This window comes from Sus scrofa, chromosome 4 (assembly GCF_054392235.1).
Source record: "Sus scrofa isolate SSC_HxYL_T2T_F1_AM1 chromosome 4, Sscrofa_HxYL_maternal_Yorkshire_Landrace_v2.0, whole genome shotgun sequence".
NCBI lineage: Eukaryota > Metazoa > Chordata > Mammalia > Artiodactyla > Suidae > Sus > Sus scrofa.
The window spans coordinates 1,372,676-1,390,551 of NC_139386.1; the positions used below are offsets into that span (position 1 = coordinate 1,372,676).

General features: G+C 54.2%; 1 protein-coding gene and 1 long non-coding RNA gene across 4 annotated transcripts; one reads left to right on the forward strand and one right to left on the reverse strand.

The window, feature by feature from the left end:
* Window positions 1-1,720: 1,720 nt before the first annotated feature.
* Window positions 1,721-4,912, reverse strand: LY6L (lymphocyte antigen 6 family member L). The gene is made up of 4 exons (XM_085020986.1): window positions 4,820-4,912; window positions 4,615-4,731; window positions 2,342-2,564; window positions 1,721-1,884 (listed from the first exon to the last, which is right to left on the reverse strand). Exons 1-4 carry the CDS (start codon window positions 4,890-4,892, stop codon window positions 1,758-1,760), a joined length of 540 nt encoding a protein of 179 aa, XP_084877112.1. The 5' UTR covers window positions 4,893-4,912; the 3' UTR covers window positions 1,721-1,757.
* On the forward strand, window positions 4,721-11,815 carry LOC146403633 (uncharacterized). 3 transcript variants are annotated; one of them, XR_014842879.1, is made up of 4 exons: window positions 4,721-5,260; window positions 5,360-5,496; window positions 6,222-6,310; window positions 7,483-11,815. It is a non-coding gene; the product is annotated as an uncharacterized LOC146403633 (long non-coding RNA). The 3 variants fall into 3 exon arrangements; XR_014842877.1 differs by having other exon boundaries at window positions 4,721-5,496; XR_014842878.1 differs by lacking the exon at window positions 5,360-5,496.
* Window positions 11,816-17,876: the final 6,061 nt, after the last annotated feature.

Here is a 17,876-nt window from a genome sequence, read left to right on the forward strand (position 1 = left end):
TGCTGTGGCATGGGTTTGATCCCTGGCCTGGGAACTTCTGCATGCTGAGGGTGCAGTAAAAGAAAGAAAGAAAGACTTTCAGATTTATAAAAGCAGCAGGAGGAGTCCCCATCATGGAGGAAACGAACCCAACTAGGATCCATGAGGATGAGCGCTCGGCTGGCCCTGCTCAGAGGGTTGAGGATCCGGCCTTGCCCTGAGCTGTGGTGTCGGTTGCAGGCGCGGCTCAGATCCCGTGTTGCTGTGGCTGTGGTGTAGGCTGGCACCTGTAGCTCCGATTGGACCCCTGGCCTGGGAACTTCCATATGCTGTGGGTGTGGCCCTAAAAGACCAAAAATAAAAAATAAAAAAACCCCCAAGATCTGGGCCAATGTACACGTATGGGTACTGAGAAGTTTCATTCAGAGGATATATATTCACGCTAGCACCTCTCCAGGCAGCATCGTGTTTCCCACTCCCCCCGGAAACTTTTTTATCTCATTTCCCCACAGTGAGAATCCTGACAACATCAACGCATTAAGCGGTTAGTGATGATATGTCTGAGGGTGTATTTCTTTAGATTCTTTCCTATTTGGAATTCACTGGGCTTTTTTTTTTTTTTTTTCAAAGTTCTATTTTAACTTCTGGGAATACTAACTCCCTTCATAACTTCATTTTTTTCCTAACTGGTCTTGAATGTTTTTGTTTACAAATCTTTCAACTTGTGCATTTCAAGGAAAAAACTGTTATTATTTTTATGGTAATCCCATTAAATTAAAATTTGTATAGGGAGAACTGACATTTTAATGATTTTTAGCATCATCAGGTCCAAGAACAAGGAGTGCCTTTTTTTTTTTTTTTTTTTTTTTTTTTTGCCTTCTCTAGGGCCGCTCCTGTGGCATGTGGAGGTTCCCAGGCTAGGGGTCGAACCAGAGCTGCAGCTACTGGCCTGCACCACAGCCACAGCAACTGGTCATCCAAGCCGCATCTGCAACCTACACCACAGCTCACGGCAACACCGGATCCTGAACCCACTGAGCGAGGCCGGGGATCGAACAGGCAACCTCATGGTTCCCAGGCAGCTTTGTTAACCACTGCGCCACGACCAGAACTCCGACAAGGAGTGCCTTTACAGCAGTTTGAGACCCCTGTTGCATCTCTGGGGAGTTGGTTAGATTTTCCTCCTTTAGATGTTGCATATTTTGGGTCATGTTTATTTTTAAGTATTAGCTCTGTTCCCCAATTGTAAGTTAAAATTTATATCCCATTATGTCTTCTGGTTCGCTGTTGCTTGCGTATAAAAAGGCTATTGATTTTCATTTTCATTTCATATTTTACTACTGTACTGAACGATGTGATTGATTGTGCTAGTTTCAGCATTACTCTTTGAGGGCTTTTGAAATATGCTATTAAGTTAGTTGCAAGGAGACTTTGGGTTTTCCCCAGTTCTCATGTCTCTAATTGTTTTCTCTTATTGATGTTTGTTTGCTTGCATCTCAAAGACAATATCAGGGAGCAGAGTGATGATGGGGTCTTATCCTGTTTTATTTGTGGCTTTTTAGGGCCCCACCCGAGGCACATGGAGGTTCCCAGGCTTTGCCACAGTCACAGCAACGCCAGATCCGAGCCACGTCTGCGACCCACACCACCTCCCAGGTTCTGCCCATGCCACTGCCCTAGATGGGCACGGTTGACCCCTGTCACACCCCCAACCCCCTCCCCCAGCGGCCAGCGGCCCCTCCTGAGGACTCAGACCTGAGCCTGTGACTCCTACTTGCTCAGTGCTGGTCCTGTCCCCAGCTCAGTTGGCTGTAGCTGGCAGTTTTGTCCACCCCTCCAGCCCTGGCCGGCACACCCACAGCGGTCTGCGGGAGCTGGCCGGAGGGTGCAGTCTGGATGCGGTGGCTGGAAACAGAGAAGAAGCAGTAGGGGGCACAGCCAAGCAATGACTTTATTGTCTCTGGGAGGTGAAGGCTGTGGTCCCACCGCACCTCTCTGCCTGGGCCGATGACTTAGGTGGCCACCGACAGAGGTGGCCCAGATGGCGGGGGTGGAGGCACCAAGACCGCAGAGCCGGTCAGAGCCAGAGCTGGGGCTGGGCCACCCTCTACCTTGCCGGGCTCCTCCTACCCAACACAGGGCCCCGGGGCCGTCCACTCAGGGCAGGCGTCGCTCTCCCCCACGGGGAGCCAGGCTGAGCCCCGGGATGTGTCAGCGAAGGGGCCCTGCCGGGGACGGGAGAGGTGGCCGGGTCCAGGGCGAGGGGACGGCGCTTCCTCCCGCCCAGAATCCCAAGAGGGGGGGAGGCAGGCCCGAGGTGGGAGGACAGGCTGGGCTGCGGGGTGGGCGGAGGAGCTCTCACCACGTCGCCCAGAGGAGGCTGAGGCCCAGGGGGAGCAGGAGCCCCCCTGACGAGGCCCAGAGACGCCCCTGCCGGGCGGGCGGCCCGTTGCAGAGAGACCCGGAGCAGCACTGCCTGACGACCCTGCGGGTCATCCCGGAGCCTGACAGCCACGCAGACTTCATGTTGCTGTTGGGACATCTGGGAGCACAGCGCTTGCTGAGCAGAACTCCCACCCCGAGTCCTGCGCAAGAGAAGGGAACGCGTCCAGGGCGGCGGAGGAGCCGTGGGGGTGGGGGGTGCCCTCCACGAGGCAGCGGAGGCCGGGACCACACCTCGGAGTCAGAGAATTGTTGGTTCCTCAAGGGCTGCGGGGTAATTCCTCCTGATCCCCTCACAGGCCGGGCCCCGCGTGGCAGCGGGCGCCTGGCTGCCCAAGGTCACCTTCCAGGTCACAGCAAAGACAAGGTCCAGGACTGCTGGCCCTGGTCGGAGCGCTTTCCTGAAGCCACCCTCGGCCTGGACACTCGGGCAGCCCAGGGTCTGGGGGACCATGGGCAAAGGCGGCAAAGCCAGGCAGACAGAAAAGGGAGGGTCAGCGGAGGACCGGCCGCCTCAGCCAGGCTCACAGGCGACGCGCAGGGACCTGTGAGGGACCATCAGGGGGAGGCAAGACACTCAACGCGAGCCGAGCTGTAGCCGAAAAGGGCCACCTCTCCTGCGCTGGGCTGGCTGTGCCGTGCTGGCTTGTCCCGCATCTGCTGTGTGCCCTGCACCACACTGAACCACACTCTGCTGTGACACGACAGCTCTCCGCACGGATGGCATCGAATCCGAGGCTGCTCAGCGCACGTGGCTTAGGACAACCCCAAGGAACGAAGAGACGGGCCAGCCTCCTCCAGAAGCCCCCAACCTCGGGCAGCTGCCTCCCCCTCGTCCTTTGCTCGGGGCGAGGATCGGGCGGAGATGAGGCAAAGGCTGGACACAGGCGGGGGGGCCCCTGAAAGAAGCCCTTTGCAACTCCTGCTCCCTGGATAAGGGGTCTCCATCCCCCCAGCCTTCCAGGCCAAGACATTGGGAACATAAAACTTAGGGCAGCCAAAGAGAAAGGAAACAGTGCTATGAAACGAAGGCGAAAAGGTTCAAACGATGTTTGCTGAAAGGGTTAATGCCCTCGCCACGTGCGGGGCAGGGCCAGGGCCTCAGGCGGCAGAGGAGGGCTGGGCCTCCCTGATGGTACAATTCCTCTGAAAAGCCATGGAAACCTGCCAGAAAGGTAAAGGCGGAAAGGAAGCCTCATGCTCGCGATGCGGGGGTGACGCTGGTCCCTGAGCGGAGCAGCCCTGGAAGGGACCCCAGAGGCAGGGTCATACATCAGAGCCGGTCCTGCCTCCAGAAGCCCTGCCACCCAACATGCGCGTTCTTGTATCTTTGCTGGAAAATCAGAAGAGGGGAGATCTCCCGTGGTTCATTGTGGGGACCCCCCCGGATGAAGGATGCTCAAGGCCCCTGGGTCTTGAAGCCACAGAGAGACACAGAGAGGTCGCAGCTCTCCCAGCTGGCGGCCCCGGGCCATCCAGCGCAACCGGCGGAGCATGAGCACTTCCGGTTCTCTCTGGGTGGCTTTTTGCTTTTATAAAAGAGCGTTTCTAGCAGTTTGCTAGAGGACGTTTCCGAGGCGCTAGGGATCTGGGAGCCTGGCTGGTGAAATACCACTTAGGCCCTACAGTCAGCCAAGTGGCTGTGTGGCCTGTGGGCAAGTGTCCTGGAGCGCCCCTGCCTGGGGGGACCCTCCTCTCCCCCGGCTGCCCTCTCGCCCTCCAGCTGCTGACTTCCTAATGCAGTTATGTTGAAGGATTGATTTTTTTTTTTTTTTTTTGTCTTTTTAGGGCCGCACCCCCGGCATATGGAGGTTCCCAGGCTGGGGGGCCAGTCAGAGCCACAGCTGCAGGCCTACACCACAGCCACAGCCACGCCAGATCCAAGCTGCGTCTGCGACTTACACCACAGCTCGCGGCAACTCCTTAACCCACTGAGCGGGTACAGGGATCGAACCCTCATCCTCATGGATACGAATCGGGTTAGTTACCGCTGATCCACAAGGCGACTCCAAGGAACTCATATTTGGAAAGGAGAAAAAGATGGTCCCACCTCAGAGTCTCAGGTAGCGGCCGGGGTTGAGTGCAGAGGAAGGAGAGGCCGCGCCCCAGGCCTCAGGGCGCCCCTGCCCGCAGCCCCCCAAAGATTCGGCTCGAGTCACCGAGAAGCCCCTTCCGCGCTCGCCGGGGACTCACTCCGGACGAAGATCACCGTGTTGGAGACGCAGACCTCGTCGGCGGAGGCGCAGGCGGCGGGCCTGCAGGACCCCAGGCTCTTCACTTTGAAGCACTGGTAGCAGCTCAGGTTCTTGCCTGCGGGGAGCACCCGCCGCGGTGGAGCCGCGCCCCCGCCAGCCTGGAGCCCCTGCCGCCCGCCCCCGCAGCCCCCGGCGGCCCTTACCTGGCTCTGCGGCGCCGCCGGCGCACGCCCGCGACCCCAGCAGCGCCCACAGCACCAGAAGCAGCCGTCCCATGACGCCGGGCGGCTCAGCCTGCGGGGAGGCGGGTGGAGCAGAGGAGGAGGCTCCCCCGCCCGGGCGCCCCCAGCTCCCCCGCCTCCGTCCCCGATGGACCCTCCTCATTGGAGGCCTCGCCTACCCTGGTTCTCAGGAACCTCCCTCTCAGCCTGATCCTTCCCCCTGCACCTTCCCTCCCGGCTGCGGAGAGAGTCGGCCCACCAAGGGCAGGAGGGGGAGCGGGGCTCCCAGCCCCTCGCTCAGCATCTCCCGCTCAGGGGAGGGGCTCCCGGGGTCCAGGAGGCCTGGGGGAGGCGGCTCCCCGGTGGGTTCATGCCCTGGGCCGGCCTCGGCCCGGACCAGCTCCGGAGCGTCCTTCTCTTCCGGTAACAAACTCGTGTGGAACGGGGCCGGTTCACACCGCGGGCACAAGGGACCACACTGCTCCCGCCCCAGAGGCTCAGGAGCGCTGCCACGTCCCGCAGGTGTGGTGGGCGGTGCTGCGGTTTTGGAGGCGGAGGGATCATGGAGCCGAGAGCCGGGGGCGCTTGGCCGAGGTGCAGGGCCTTCCAGAAGCGAAGCGTCGCGAGCCAGGCGCGGAGCTGGAACCCGGGAAATAAGGGTCCGGGGCCAGATGGGGAAGAGCGGGAAAGGGAGAGGGGGGAGAAGGGGGGGAAGGGTGGGAAGGGGGGAGAAGGGAGGGGGGAAGGGGGGGAAGGGGGGAGAAGGGGGGAGAAGGGAGGAGGGAAGGGGGACACTGAGTCTATCTTTTGGGGGGACAATTCCACCCAGTGCCAGAGGAGTGGTATCGAGAAAGGTACATGGCACCATATCCCTCAGAAGAGAAGCCGTGCGGCTTGCAGATGCTAACGTGGCCCCTCAGAGACGAGGCAACCACCGCCTTATGAGGCAGGAAGCAGCCCTTGTCTCCTGGGGATCTGCTCACCTTGAGCCAAGGGCAGACCCGAGCGCAGCAGTACATGAGAAAGGAGGTACCACGAGCCGTCTGGGTTTAGCCAGGGAGTGGAGAGTTGATTTACCTCTTGAAAATCAATGAAATGTGCCATATGAAAAGCCCAAAAGGGGTTCCCTGGTGGCTCAGGGGGTTAAAGAGCTGGCGTTGGCCCTGCTGTGGCTCGGGTTGCTGCTGTGGTGCTGCGGGGTGCTCTGCTCCCCAAGAAGGCAGGCGGTTCCGACGGCCCCTGCGTGGCGAGGCTGCTGACCCGCAGCTCTCAGTCCAGCTCCCAGCACCCCCATACAGGAGACGGACCGTTTCTTTCTGAGGGTGGCTTTGGCCTGAGCCTGTCTCGCTCAGATCCTTGGTTCCTTCCTCCCGTTCCCTTCCAGCCTCTCCAGCGATACCCACTCTGCCCAGCAGGTGCCCCAGGTACAAGGTCAGATCTGCCAGAAGTTTGCCTTTGTTTTTCATCGTGAAGGTAAGTGGCGTCTGTGGTCGCTCCATCTCCTGAGCGTGCTCAGGGCACGGGGAGGGTGGGGCCCTGGTCCCTGGCTCTGTGGACCTGAACTCCTTGCCTTGCCAGAAACAGCAGAATTGGACATAGGCGGCTGCGTTTGTCCTCGGGCAGCCCAGAACTCAGCGGGCTTTTTCAAATTGAAGATTCTGAATTTCTAATTGCTAATATAAATACATTTGGCTTATACAGATCTTATAGACAAGAACCCTTTTAAATTCATGGATTCAGGAGTTCCCTTGTGGCATAGCGGGTTAAAGAGCTGGCATTGTCACTGCAGCAGCTCAGGTCGCTGCTGTGGCACAGGTTCAACCCCTGTTCCAGGAACTTCCACATGCCTGCTGAAAGCACAGCCAAAAATAATTTTTAAAAAATAGATAGGGAGTTCCTGTTGTGGCTCAGTGGAAACGAACCCAACTAGTATCCATGAGGATGTGGGTTCCATCCCTGGCCTCACTCTGGGGGTTAAAGACCTAGGATAGCCACAGCTGTGGGGTAGGTCACAGGTGTGCCTCAGATCCTGTGTTGCTGTGGCTGTGGTGCAGTCCAGCAGCTGTAGCTCTGATTTGACTCCTAGCCTCTGAACTTCCATATGCTGCGGGCGCGACCCTAAAAAAGATAAAAATCAAAGCCATAGCTAGAATGATAAATTCACACTTTCTTTCCAATAGTGCTTTCTGCATTAGTCGGGTTCTTTACTGATGAGACACAATGGGAACTCCCTAGAAATTTTCTTTTATTGTCTCCTGTGTATGCTGGTAACGTTTATGAAGAGTCCTCAGGATTTTCTACGTAGACAAACATGCTTTTGCAAATAAAGACAGCTTTACTTCTTGCTTTCTGATCTGCATGCCTTTTATTTCTTTTCTTGCCTATTTGCCCGGTAAAAGGAGCAGAAATAGGCAGCCTTGCCTTGGGGAAGCGCTAGTCTTTCACCTTGAAATGCCCTCTTAGCCATAGGGTTTTCACACATTGCCTTGTGGGTGTGGGGAAGGTCACTTCTGATACTGATTTGCAAGGAGGGTTTATGTGGATTGAGTCAGATTTTGTCAGTGGCTTTTCAGCCTCTATTGCAATGAGCATATTTTCTCCCCTTTATTTGCTTATTTTATTTTTTATTTTATTTTTCCGGTCAGGTCAGGAGCATGGCCAGGCCAGCTGCTGCGACTGCGACCCTAGACCACGGGCTCCAGGGAAAGCTGCACTTCCCCGAGCAGCCGGAAGAGGGCGGCATCGCGCCAGGAGTCCCGGCGGCCGCGCGCGGGCAGCTGCCCCTGCGCCCACCTGGGGGGAGACACTGCAGGGAGAAGGGTTGAAGGGAGAGGAAAGCCGTCTCTTGAAGAAGGTCCCGGAAAACCAACTAGGAAGCAGAATGAATCTGCCTTATCTGAATTAAAACGTTTGAAAATATGAACGAACACCTTGCATCAGACGTTCAGCGCCTCAAAACAAAAACAGGCAATAAAAAGAAGACACGAAATGAGAAGTATTGAGCGTGAGGAAGGACATGGAGGAAAACGGCAAGACCGGCCCCGAAGTAAAGCCTCACCTGCCAAGTTCCAGGCAGCAAGCCCTTGAGATTGCGAGTCGGAAGCCGCAGGGAGACAGGCAAACGAGAGGACAGTCTGGCCTAGGTGGGCAGGAAAGGGGGTCGCCTCTTCCTGGACAATGACCCGGAATGGTGACCGCTGAGACAATGCTAGCAAAAATTTTAGAGACAGAACAACCCTTGGCGCCTACGTCCACAGCATATACAAAAAAAAGGGTTGATAGCAGCCTTCTCAGTGACGACATAGAAAGCAAAACGCTGTGAAGCAGAAATGATTTTTTTTTAAACTCAAGAAAATAAAGGCTGAGCCAGGTATTTTATAGAGTCACGGATATAATCAAGACTCAATGCTGTAGAAATTTTTTTTTTGGTTTTTTTTTTTGTCTTTTTGTCTTTTGTTGTTGTTGTTGCTATTTCTTGGGCCGCTCCCACGGCATATGGAGGTTCCCAGGCCAGGGGTCGAATCGGAGCTGTAGCCACCGGCCTACGCCAGAGCCACAGCAACGCAGGATCCGAGCCGCATCTGCAACCTACACCACAGCTCACGGCAACGCCGGATCGTTAACCCACTGAGCAAGGGCAGGGACCGAACCCGCAACCTCATGGTTCCTAGTCGGATTCGTTAACCACTGCGCCACGACAGGAACTCCTGTAGAAAGTTTTTGAAGCCCTAAACTTTGATTTCAGTAAAAAAGGAAAAGAAATGACAATGCACAAATCAAATTCCCGATTCAAAACAACTGTGGGGAGAAAAAACAAGAAAGCAAACAGAAGCAAAACACAGGGAGAAAAATCATAAAGAAAGAAGCAGAAGTAAGGGTGCAGAGAACAAATCCCAGATGTGATTAATAAGGCGAACGCCTGGTTCTCTGAAAAATGGAAAGAACTAGGAGTTCCCGTTGCCTCTCAGCAGGTTAAGGACCCACTGTTGTCTCTGTGAGGATGTGGGTTTAATCCCTGGCCTTGCTCAGTCGGTGAAGGATCTGGTGTTGCTGGGAACTGTGGTGTAGGTTGCAGACTTGGCTCAGATCTCAAGTGGCTGTGGCTGTGGGGTAGGTCGGCAGCTACAGCTCCGATTCCACCCCTAGCCTGGGAACCTCCATATGCCCCTGGAGTGGCCCTAAAAAAAAAAAAAAAAAAAGAAGTTTAAATGATAACAGACTCTTTCATGTGCCCTTATACAAATGGAAGACCTCAGATGAAGTGAATGCCTATGTAGGCAAATACCCTTCACCAATATTTTAGTGAGAGAAAGCTTGGAGAGATGAATTTCAGTAGAAAATAAGGAAACATAATTAAGATATACCCCAGAACAAAGGGCCAGGATCAGATGATTTCACGTAAAAGCTCTTCAAAGACCAGACGTTCCCCAAAGACATATAGATTATTTGAGAACATAAAAAATAAGAGAAGGCTTCCAAATTTTTTTAAACAAAGCTGCTATTATACTGATAACCAACCTAATAAAATTTTTAAGAAAGAAAAATTACAGAACAATAGCTCTTAAATATATTGGTGAAAAAAAAATCTTAAAGAAATATTAACAAACAGAATCCAACCACATGACAAAAATAATACCCTATGACAAAGTAGGATATATTCCTAGGATTCAGTGATAGTTAAATATCAGGGAATTTGTTAGTATAATTCATCATATTAATAGATATAAAAATAAATATCATAAGAGTAAATCTATAGATTTTGAAAGTACTTTCGAATAGATTAATTATCCTTTTTATTATTATTATTTTTTGGCTGTGCCCATGGCATGCAGAAATTCCTGGGGCAGGGATCGAATCCGTGCCACATCAGTGACCTGAGTGGCAGCAATGACAATGCCAGCCTCTTAACTCACTGGGCCACCAGGGAACTCCAGATACCCTTTCTTAATTAAAAATAGTCAAGAAAAATATAATCTCTTAAAGTCATCATTTTACATTACGAGAAAAATACCCAGTATAAGAAGAGCGTGCCTGGAGTTCCCATCATGGCGCAGTGGTTAACGAATCCGACTAGGAACCATGAGGTTGCGGGTTCGATCCCTGGCCTTGCTCAGTGGGTTAAGGATCCGGCGTTGCTGTGGCTGTGGTGTAGGCCAGTGGCTGCAGCTCTGATTAGACCCCTGGCCTGGGAACCTCCACATGCCTCGGGTGCGGCCCTAGAAAAGACGAAAAGACAAAAAAAAAAAAAAAAAAAGAAGCCCGTGCCCATTACTGTTTGAAATTCCGTCCGAACGTAGTCGCTGATACAATTATAAAATATTAGACAATTAGAGGCCTTAAAATTGAAAGAGAAATTGGAGTTCATGTGTTACTCAGTAGTAACGAACCCAACTAGGATCCATGAGGATGCGGGTTCCATCCCTGGCCTCGCCCCGTGGGTTAAGGATCCGGTGTTGCCGTGAGCTGTGGTGTGGGTCACAGATGTAGCTCGGATCTGGCGTCGCTGTGGCTTTGGTGTAGGCCTGGCAGCTACAGCTCTGATTGGCTCCCTAGCCTGGGAACCTCCATATGCCGCAGGTGTGGCCCTAAAAAGAAAAGAAAAAGAAGTTAAATCAGTTCCATTTGTAGATGATATGACCGTGTACCTGGAAATCCTAGAGAATAAAGAATAAAAGGAACAGTTTTGGAAAACAGCCAGTAATGAGTCAGGATGCAAAGTAAGCACATAAAATTTGTCGCCATCAGAGGGAGCCCGGGATTTGAGAGGATGAAGCAGTCTGGCGGTCAGATGCTCCCACTGGACCAAGAAGAAAAAACCAGGCCACCTGCAGGTGTCACATGTCAACGTGTTGGGGACCTGAGAGGGACAAGGACGGTGGACTTGCCGGCACAAGCGTGGCTGAGGGGCCAGGGACTGGCTTGGCCTGCGCAGGCCGAGTTCTGGGAAAGCGAACCTGGTGAGAACCCGGCAGCCCCCCTCGCGTTTCCCCACGTGGATGCGGGCGGAGCCCCGGCAGCAGGTGGCGGCCCCCACGTGGGGGTGGGTTCAAGGCAGCAGGCACCCGAGTCTCAGGAGCGGGGTCCCCCCCCCCCCTGCAGACACACAGCTGCGTTGCTCTGAAAAGACTGGCCAGGGTTCGAGCTGGAGTGGGAGGCTTGGAAGCGGAGCCCAGAGACGCAGAAGGCCTCTGTCACCGTTGCAGGCAGAGGAGCCGGGCTGCCCGGGAGCTGGGAGGAGGGAGCAGGAGGTTGTATATGCGTCTTTCAAAGCCACACTCCGTTTAGCCTGGGTGAGCAATGAGGTCCTGCTGGACAGCGCAGGGAACTAGATCCGGTCTCTTGGGCTAGAACACGATGGAAGAGAGCGCTAGAAAGAGAACGTATATACATGTGTGCCTGGGCCACTTTGCTGCACAGCAGACACTGACGCAGCTTGTAAATCGGCTGTACTTACATAAGATAAAATGCACTCTACTCTAAAACAAGTAAATACATAAATAAACCTGCAGTCCAGCCCGAGCGAGCTCAACTTCTGGCAAAGTGACCTGATGAATACCTGACACACTTGGAGCCAAAAACAGAGGAAAGGAGGCCGCCTCTCCTCAGGGTCGTGGGTGGCGCCTCTGGCTCTTATTCAGGCCGTGCCCAGTCGTGCCCACTAACAAGGCGGGAGGAAAACCACGGACACAGACCAGTAGGTGGCCCTGACAGTGGAGTCACCCTAAAAGGACTTTAACTGTGACCAGTGGGTTCAGTAATAGAATTCAGGAGTTCCCGTTGGGGTTCAGCAGGTTATGAACCCACCAGTATCCACGAGGACACACGGGTCCCACCCCTGGCCTCACTCAGTGGGTTAGGGATCCTGAGGGCTGTGGCTGTGGGGCAGGCCGGCAGCTGCAGCTCTGATTGGACCCCTAGTCTGGGAACCTCCATATCCCGCGGGTGCGGCCCTAAACAGGAAAAAAAAAATACTTAAAAGCTGAGAGTTTTGATAGCGAATATGTGTTTCTAAAACACATTAAATAAATATTGTGTGTACTGGCCGGGATTCTCCAGAGAAGCAGAACCCAAAGAATGTGCCGATAAACAAAAAGACTTACTTGTGAGAAACTGGCTCGTGAGATCATGAAACGGCAGGCTGTGTTTCAGGCCTCGGCAGAGCAGAGGGTCTTCTGTCTGGGCACAGAAGGAATTCCGCAGGAGGCAGAGTGACAAACAAATAACACTCAGCGTCCATCAGCCCGGGACACTGGGAGAAAGAGCAGATCCAAGGGAGAGCCGCCCGAAAGCTAGTGGGCTTTTATGGTCGAGGGGACAGTGAGGAGGGGGAGGGGGAGAAGCCCTTCTTCCTCATCCTCGGGCATCCAGGCAGGGGTTTCTTGTTCCCGCGTGGTCAAGGCGGTACCATGATGGCAAAAAGGCTCTCACACCTCCTGAAGCATGGCAACAGCTCCGCTTCTAGCATAATGTCATCTGTGCCCCTATGTCTGTGTTTCGTGCACTCCGAGAAGCACGTCCTAGGAAGCGTTGATTCGGGACCTCGCTGGGCAGGATGTGGGCCTCCTTCCGCCACTGTTTTATTCTTCGGGGCAGGCTTTTGCGGCCAAGCACGCCTGATGGGTTTTGTCGTTAAGCAGGCCTGTTTTTGAAACTGTACACCTCAGACCAAGGCTTCAGCCTTTTTTGTGTGTGTGTGTCTTTTTAGGGCCACACCCTTGGCATATGGAGGTTCCTAGGCTAGGGGTCAAATTGGAGCTGCAACCGCCAGCCTACACCACAGCTACAGCAATGCTGCGTCTGAGCTGCATCTGCGACCTACACCACGGCCCGCAGCAATGCTGGATCCCTGAGCCACTGAGTGAGGCCGGGGATGGAACCTGCGTCCTCATGGACACTAGTTGAGTTCTTAACACAATGAGCCACAAAAGGAACTCCCAGTCATTTTTTTTTTTTTTTTTTTAAGGGCTGAACCCGAGGCTTGTGGAGGTTCTCAGGCTAGGGTTCCAATCAAAGCTATAGCCGCTGGCCTACACCATAGCCACAGCAATGCCAGATCCTTAACCCACTGAGCAAGGCCAGGGATCGAACCTGCACCCTCATGGATGTTAGCCATATTTGTTTCCACTGAGCCATGACCGGAACTCTGACCCACAGCTTTTAAATGAAAATCGCACAGCTGTTCCCAGGACTTGCTGAAGTTCAGGTTCTTGATGTCTCAGCACAGAAGGAATTCCGTGAGAGGCAACGTGAAATAAATCTACTTTAATAAGATTATTGAAGGTTTATTGAGAGGGATAAAGTATGGGCTGTCTCAGAGGTGAGAGGCCCCAATATATGGGGTGTTGAGCTTTTATGAGCTGGGCAATTGCAGGAGTGGGAGGAGTCTTCCAACTGTTTCCAGGAAGGGGCGGGGACTGCCTGGAGGTGGGCCGCCGCCCACTCTCTGGCTTCCTCTGGGCAGGCTCAGAGCTGGCTCGGCGCCTGCGGCGTGTCATTCAGCTGCTGAAGTTTACGGTGGGTGTAAAGGGCTCAAGGCCCAGGGGGAGTCAGCCCACCTGCCACCTTGGACCCAGTTGGTTCTCACCAGTTTTTGGTGTCATTCTGGAAGGGCTGTACCTTGTCCCCGTCCCTCGTGGCTCCTTCTCTTGAGAGGTCACTGACTTACATGGGTCTCCCATATCCCTTCTTTCTATTTATGGTCCCCTAGTGGGATGAACTTCTTTGAACACTGCCGTGTCTCTTAACTCTGGCCCCATCAGTTGTAGAGGCTGCGAATCCCAAATGCTCAGGTTGGCTCGCGTTGGAGAGGGGTCAGTTTCTGGCTAATGGAAGAATTAAGTTGACATGAGACAGATGAATGAAAAAAATTGAACAAAAGTTTAATAAAAAACAAAATAAAAAAAACAACTGAAGGAAAACTTAGAATAAAATCATGGAAAACAAATTAATGGGAGCATAAGGGCCTGAACCTCAGTAAGTCCACACATTGGGTGAGTGATTCTAATATATATATATATTTTTTCGTCTTGTCTTTTGAGGGCCACACCCGTGGCATATGGAGGTTCCCAGGCTAGGGGTCTAATTGGAGCTGCTGCTTCTGGCCTACACCACAGCCACAGCAACGCCAGATCCGAGCCGCCTCTGCAACCTACCCCGGCTCACGGCAACACCAGATCCTTAACCCACTGAGCGAGGCCAGGGACCGAACCCGCAACCTCATGGTTCCTAGTTGGATTCGTTTCCACTGTGCCACGACCGGAACTCCAAGTGATTCTAATTTAAAACATGGGTTCAAGTCCCGATCTGGGCTCTGGCTCGGTTCAGGCCCTTGGTGCTGTCTGTTTCAAACCCACCACCGAATGGCAGAAATTGACTGCCTGATGACCATGAGCCCCCAGACCTACGGGGGCCTAAGGTTGGATAAAGGCAACCCCCTGTTAGGTCACCATCCGCCACTCAGAGACCTGTGCCCGAGCCGAGCCCGTGCCCTGTGCTGCCCCTCCCCCACCTGGCCTTGAAAAAATGCTTTGCTGAAACCCTTTGGGGAGTTTGGGGTTTTAGAGCCCAAGCCACCCGGTCTCCTTGCCTGGCCCCGCAACAAACCTTTCTCTGCTCCACACGCCGACGTTTCAGCTTGTTCGGCCTTGATGGGGTTGGAGAAGGACAATCACACGGGTAGCTGCGGAAGTCCCGGTAAGGGACCCTAGACAGAGAGGGAAGCCCAGGGGACTTTGGGAGACGCTGTAAGTTAATAACTGCTCGAGAAAGCCATCTGAGCGAGGCAGGCTTGCTTGACTATGGTGGGGGCAGGAGATATGCCTCAGGTCATGGGGGGGGGGGGCATGAGGCCTGCATTCAAGTTCAGACCGAGGGCAGGAGTTTAAGGACCTCCCTTCCGCTGATTTGAATAAGCACCGGGTCAGTGCTAGTCTGACCTCATAGGGTCAGATACTCTCTTTCCAGATACCAAGGAGGAGCTACCACTGGAAGAAAGGAGAAGAGGCGGTCTTTTCCCACCCCTTCTCCCCTTGGAGGGTAAAACTGCAGCCCACCCGATCCTGGGGCAGAGCCTCGTCGCCTGCCTGCTTGCATCTCTCACGAGCATCCCGTTTTAATAAATCTACTTCTCGCCTGTCACTCTGTCTCTCGCTGAAGTCATTCTGCCAGAGGCACCCAGAACCTGAACCTCAGTGTATCCAGACACTGGGAGCGTGATTCTCATTCAAAAATTGTGGGTTCAAGTGCTAAGTGCTGTCAGTTTCAGCCTCCCTGTGCGCTGGGCACGTGAACTTGTGCTAACACATATGTAAGGAAGTACTAACAGCAGAAGCACAGTGGGGAGTGTGCACTGAAAAAAGTGCACAACCTACAAGCTGGGAATTATGTTTTACTCAGTGGCATCCTGAGGACGTCAAGCCTGGGGGCCAGCCTCTCAGGTGGTTCTAAGGGACTGCTCTGAAGGGGTAAGAGGGTAGCCAGGCTCTACACGGGTTTCTGCAACAAAGACCAGGTCGTCTAAATATCGAAAGGTTGTTTTTTGTTTCTTTGCTTTTTAGGGCTGCACCCGAGGCACAGAGAGGGTCCCAGGCTAGGGGTCAAATAGGAGCTACAGCTGCCGGCTGACACCACAGCCACAGCAACATGGGATCTGAGCCGCCTTGCAACCTCCACCGCAGACCAGGGCAATGCCGGATCCTTAACCCACCGAGCCAGGGATCTTCGAACCTGCGTCCTCATGATGCTAGTCAGGTTCGTTAACCTCTGAGCCACGATGGGAACTCCAGGCCGTGTCATTTTTTAAAAGGTCGTGCCCTGCCCCCTTCCCTCCTGTTTCAATTGTTCACTGAGGGAAAGAGCACAGATCCTGCCAGGAACTGGGGAGACTCAGGGAACTAAAACTCAGAGGAAAACAAGCCTCCACCATCTCACCAACCCAGACACGCGCGTGTGCACGTGTGTGCCAGGCCTGTATTCTTCTCTATCGAGTAGGATGCAAAGATACCGCATGTTCTAACCGCTCACGTAACTGAGTGGCTGTAAAACACCCCAGTGTTGGCACATGCTCCCTGATCCCTTTACCAGTCCTTATTTTTTATTTTTTAGGGCCGCACCTGCCGCATATGGGGGTTCCCAGGCTAGGGGTCCAATCAGAGCTACAGCTACCAGCCTACACCACAGCCACAGCAACGCCAGATCCAAGCCACATCTTCAACCTACACGCCAGATCCTTAAGCCACGGAGTGAGGCCAGGGATCAAACCTGCATCCTCGTGGTTACTAGTTAGGTTCTTAACCCGATGAGCCACAGCGGGAACTCCTCCTTCTTTCTTTCTTTCTTTTGTTTTTTTGCTAATTTTCTCGGTTGTTAGTACGGAAATCCTGTTGACTTTACCCTCAAGTTATCCTGGGGTACAGTCACCGGTCCCAGCCTCCCAGACACGCCCCCTCATCCTGTCCCAGTCGCGCCGCCTTGACCTCACCAGGCCTGCAGTGGACTCTCCGCCAGGACGAGCCAGCGTCCAACCACAAGCCTGCCCTCCCTCCCACCGCCCCCCTCCTCCCTCTCCTGGAATATTCCAGGCACACACCAACTACCCGCTCCCCTCCCTCCCTGCGGGAAGCCGTGCTCCTAGATCTTCCACCCGGCCAACTCCTCACACGCTTTTCTGTTTTCTGTCTTCGCTCAAAGGCTGCCTTCCCTGGCAGGATCATTTAAAATTTAAATGGGAAATGACAAAATTAAATTAGAAATTGCAGCTCCACTCACACCCGCCGCAGACTCTGCTGGAAAGGCATCACATTCCATTATCTCGTCTCTCTCGCACCCCTGATATCTCGGCAAGGTGCTTATTTATGACTTATTTATTCGTTGTTGATTGTCTGTCTCCCAGAATTAGAAGTGAAATTCCCCTTAAGCCGGAGCAATTTCTTTTCTTCACTTCCGAATTCCAAGTACATCAATACTGAGCGCAAGACAGAGTGAACTGGACAGGTGCCCCTGGTAAACGGAGCAGCCTGACCCAGAAGTGACCGCCGCGATTGCAATTTGGGGAGCAAAGGAGAGGACGATGTTTCTAGCTTCCTGATGACACACGTTGCCAAAGTCCCCGGCAGATTTACCGCCCGTAGGTTCTCACTTCCACGTGTGAGAGAAAGAGCTGCAGTAAAGCTGCGCCTCCGAATTAGACAAGCCCCGCGGCTCCCCGCCTCCACCCCGCCTTTTCCTGGAGGAGGGCGAGGCCGGAGCCGGTCCTCCCTGGGGGGCCGCACCCCTGGGAGCAGCGATTCCTGCAGTAAAACGCAGGTGCTTTTTCTTGAACCGCCTGGGGCTGGGAGACTGAGGGAGGTGACCCACGGCTGGCCCCTGGCTCCGGGTGTGCAGGTGGGGAGGCTTCACCTTCACTCCTGGCTGGTGGTGGCGCCAGCCGTGCGTTCGTGTAGACGGAGAGGGACGTCCTGGCCTGCAGAAGCACGGCAGGGGCCAGTGCGGATGCTCAGCGTTCCGAGGGTTCGCTGGCGGCTGGGGTGGAGTCCCAAGCCTTGGTTTGGAAAGGTGCTGGATGTGTCTTGGAGGGCACCATCAGAGTACCACCCACGGTGGGGTGGCTTCCGTGACAGACGTTCCCACGGTCCCGGGCACTCGAGGTGCTGGTAGGGCTGCTCCCCGGGCCTTCGTCCGCGGCGGGCAGATGGCGCCTTTGGTGTCTCTGTGCGTCCAGCTCGCCTCTTGGAGGAGGCATCACCCCCACGGGGCCAGGTCCCGTCTGGAGGACCTGTTTAACCTTTGTCACTTCTGTAAAGACCCTCTCTCCAAATAGTCACATGAGGAGGGATGGAAGGTGAGGGTTTCACCATATGAATTGGGGAGCATGGAGGGGGGGCTGCACGATTTCGTCCCTAACAGACGCCAGTGGTCAGGGATTCGGGAATCCGCTTTGGGGTCCGCTCTGGTTGGGACTCCGTTTTTTGTTATTGAGGCGTGGATTCGTTTCAGACACCCTGTTCGGATTGTCTTCCTTTGCTGCCGTCACTGTCACTGC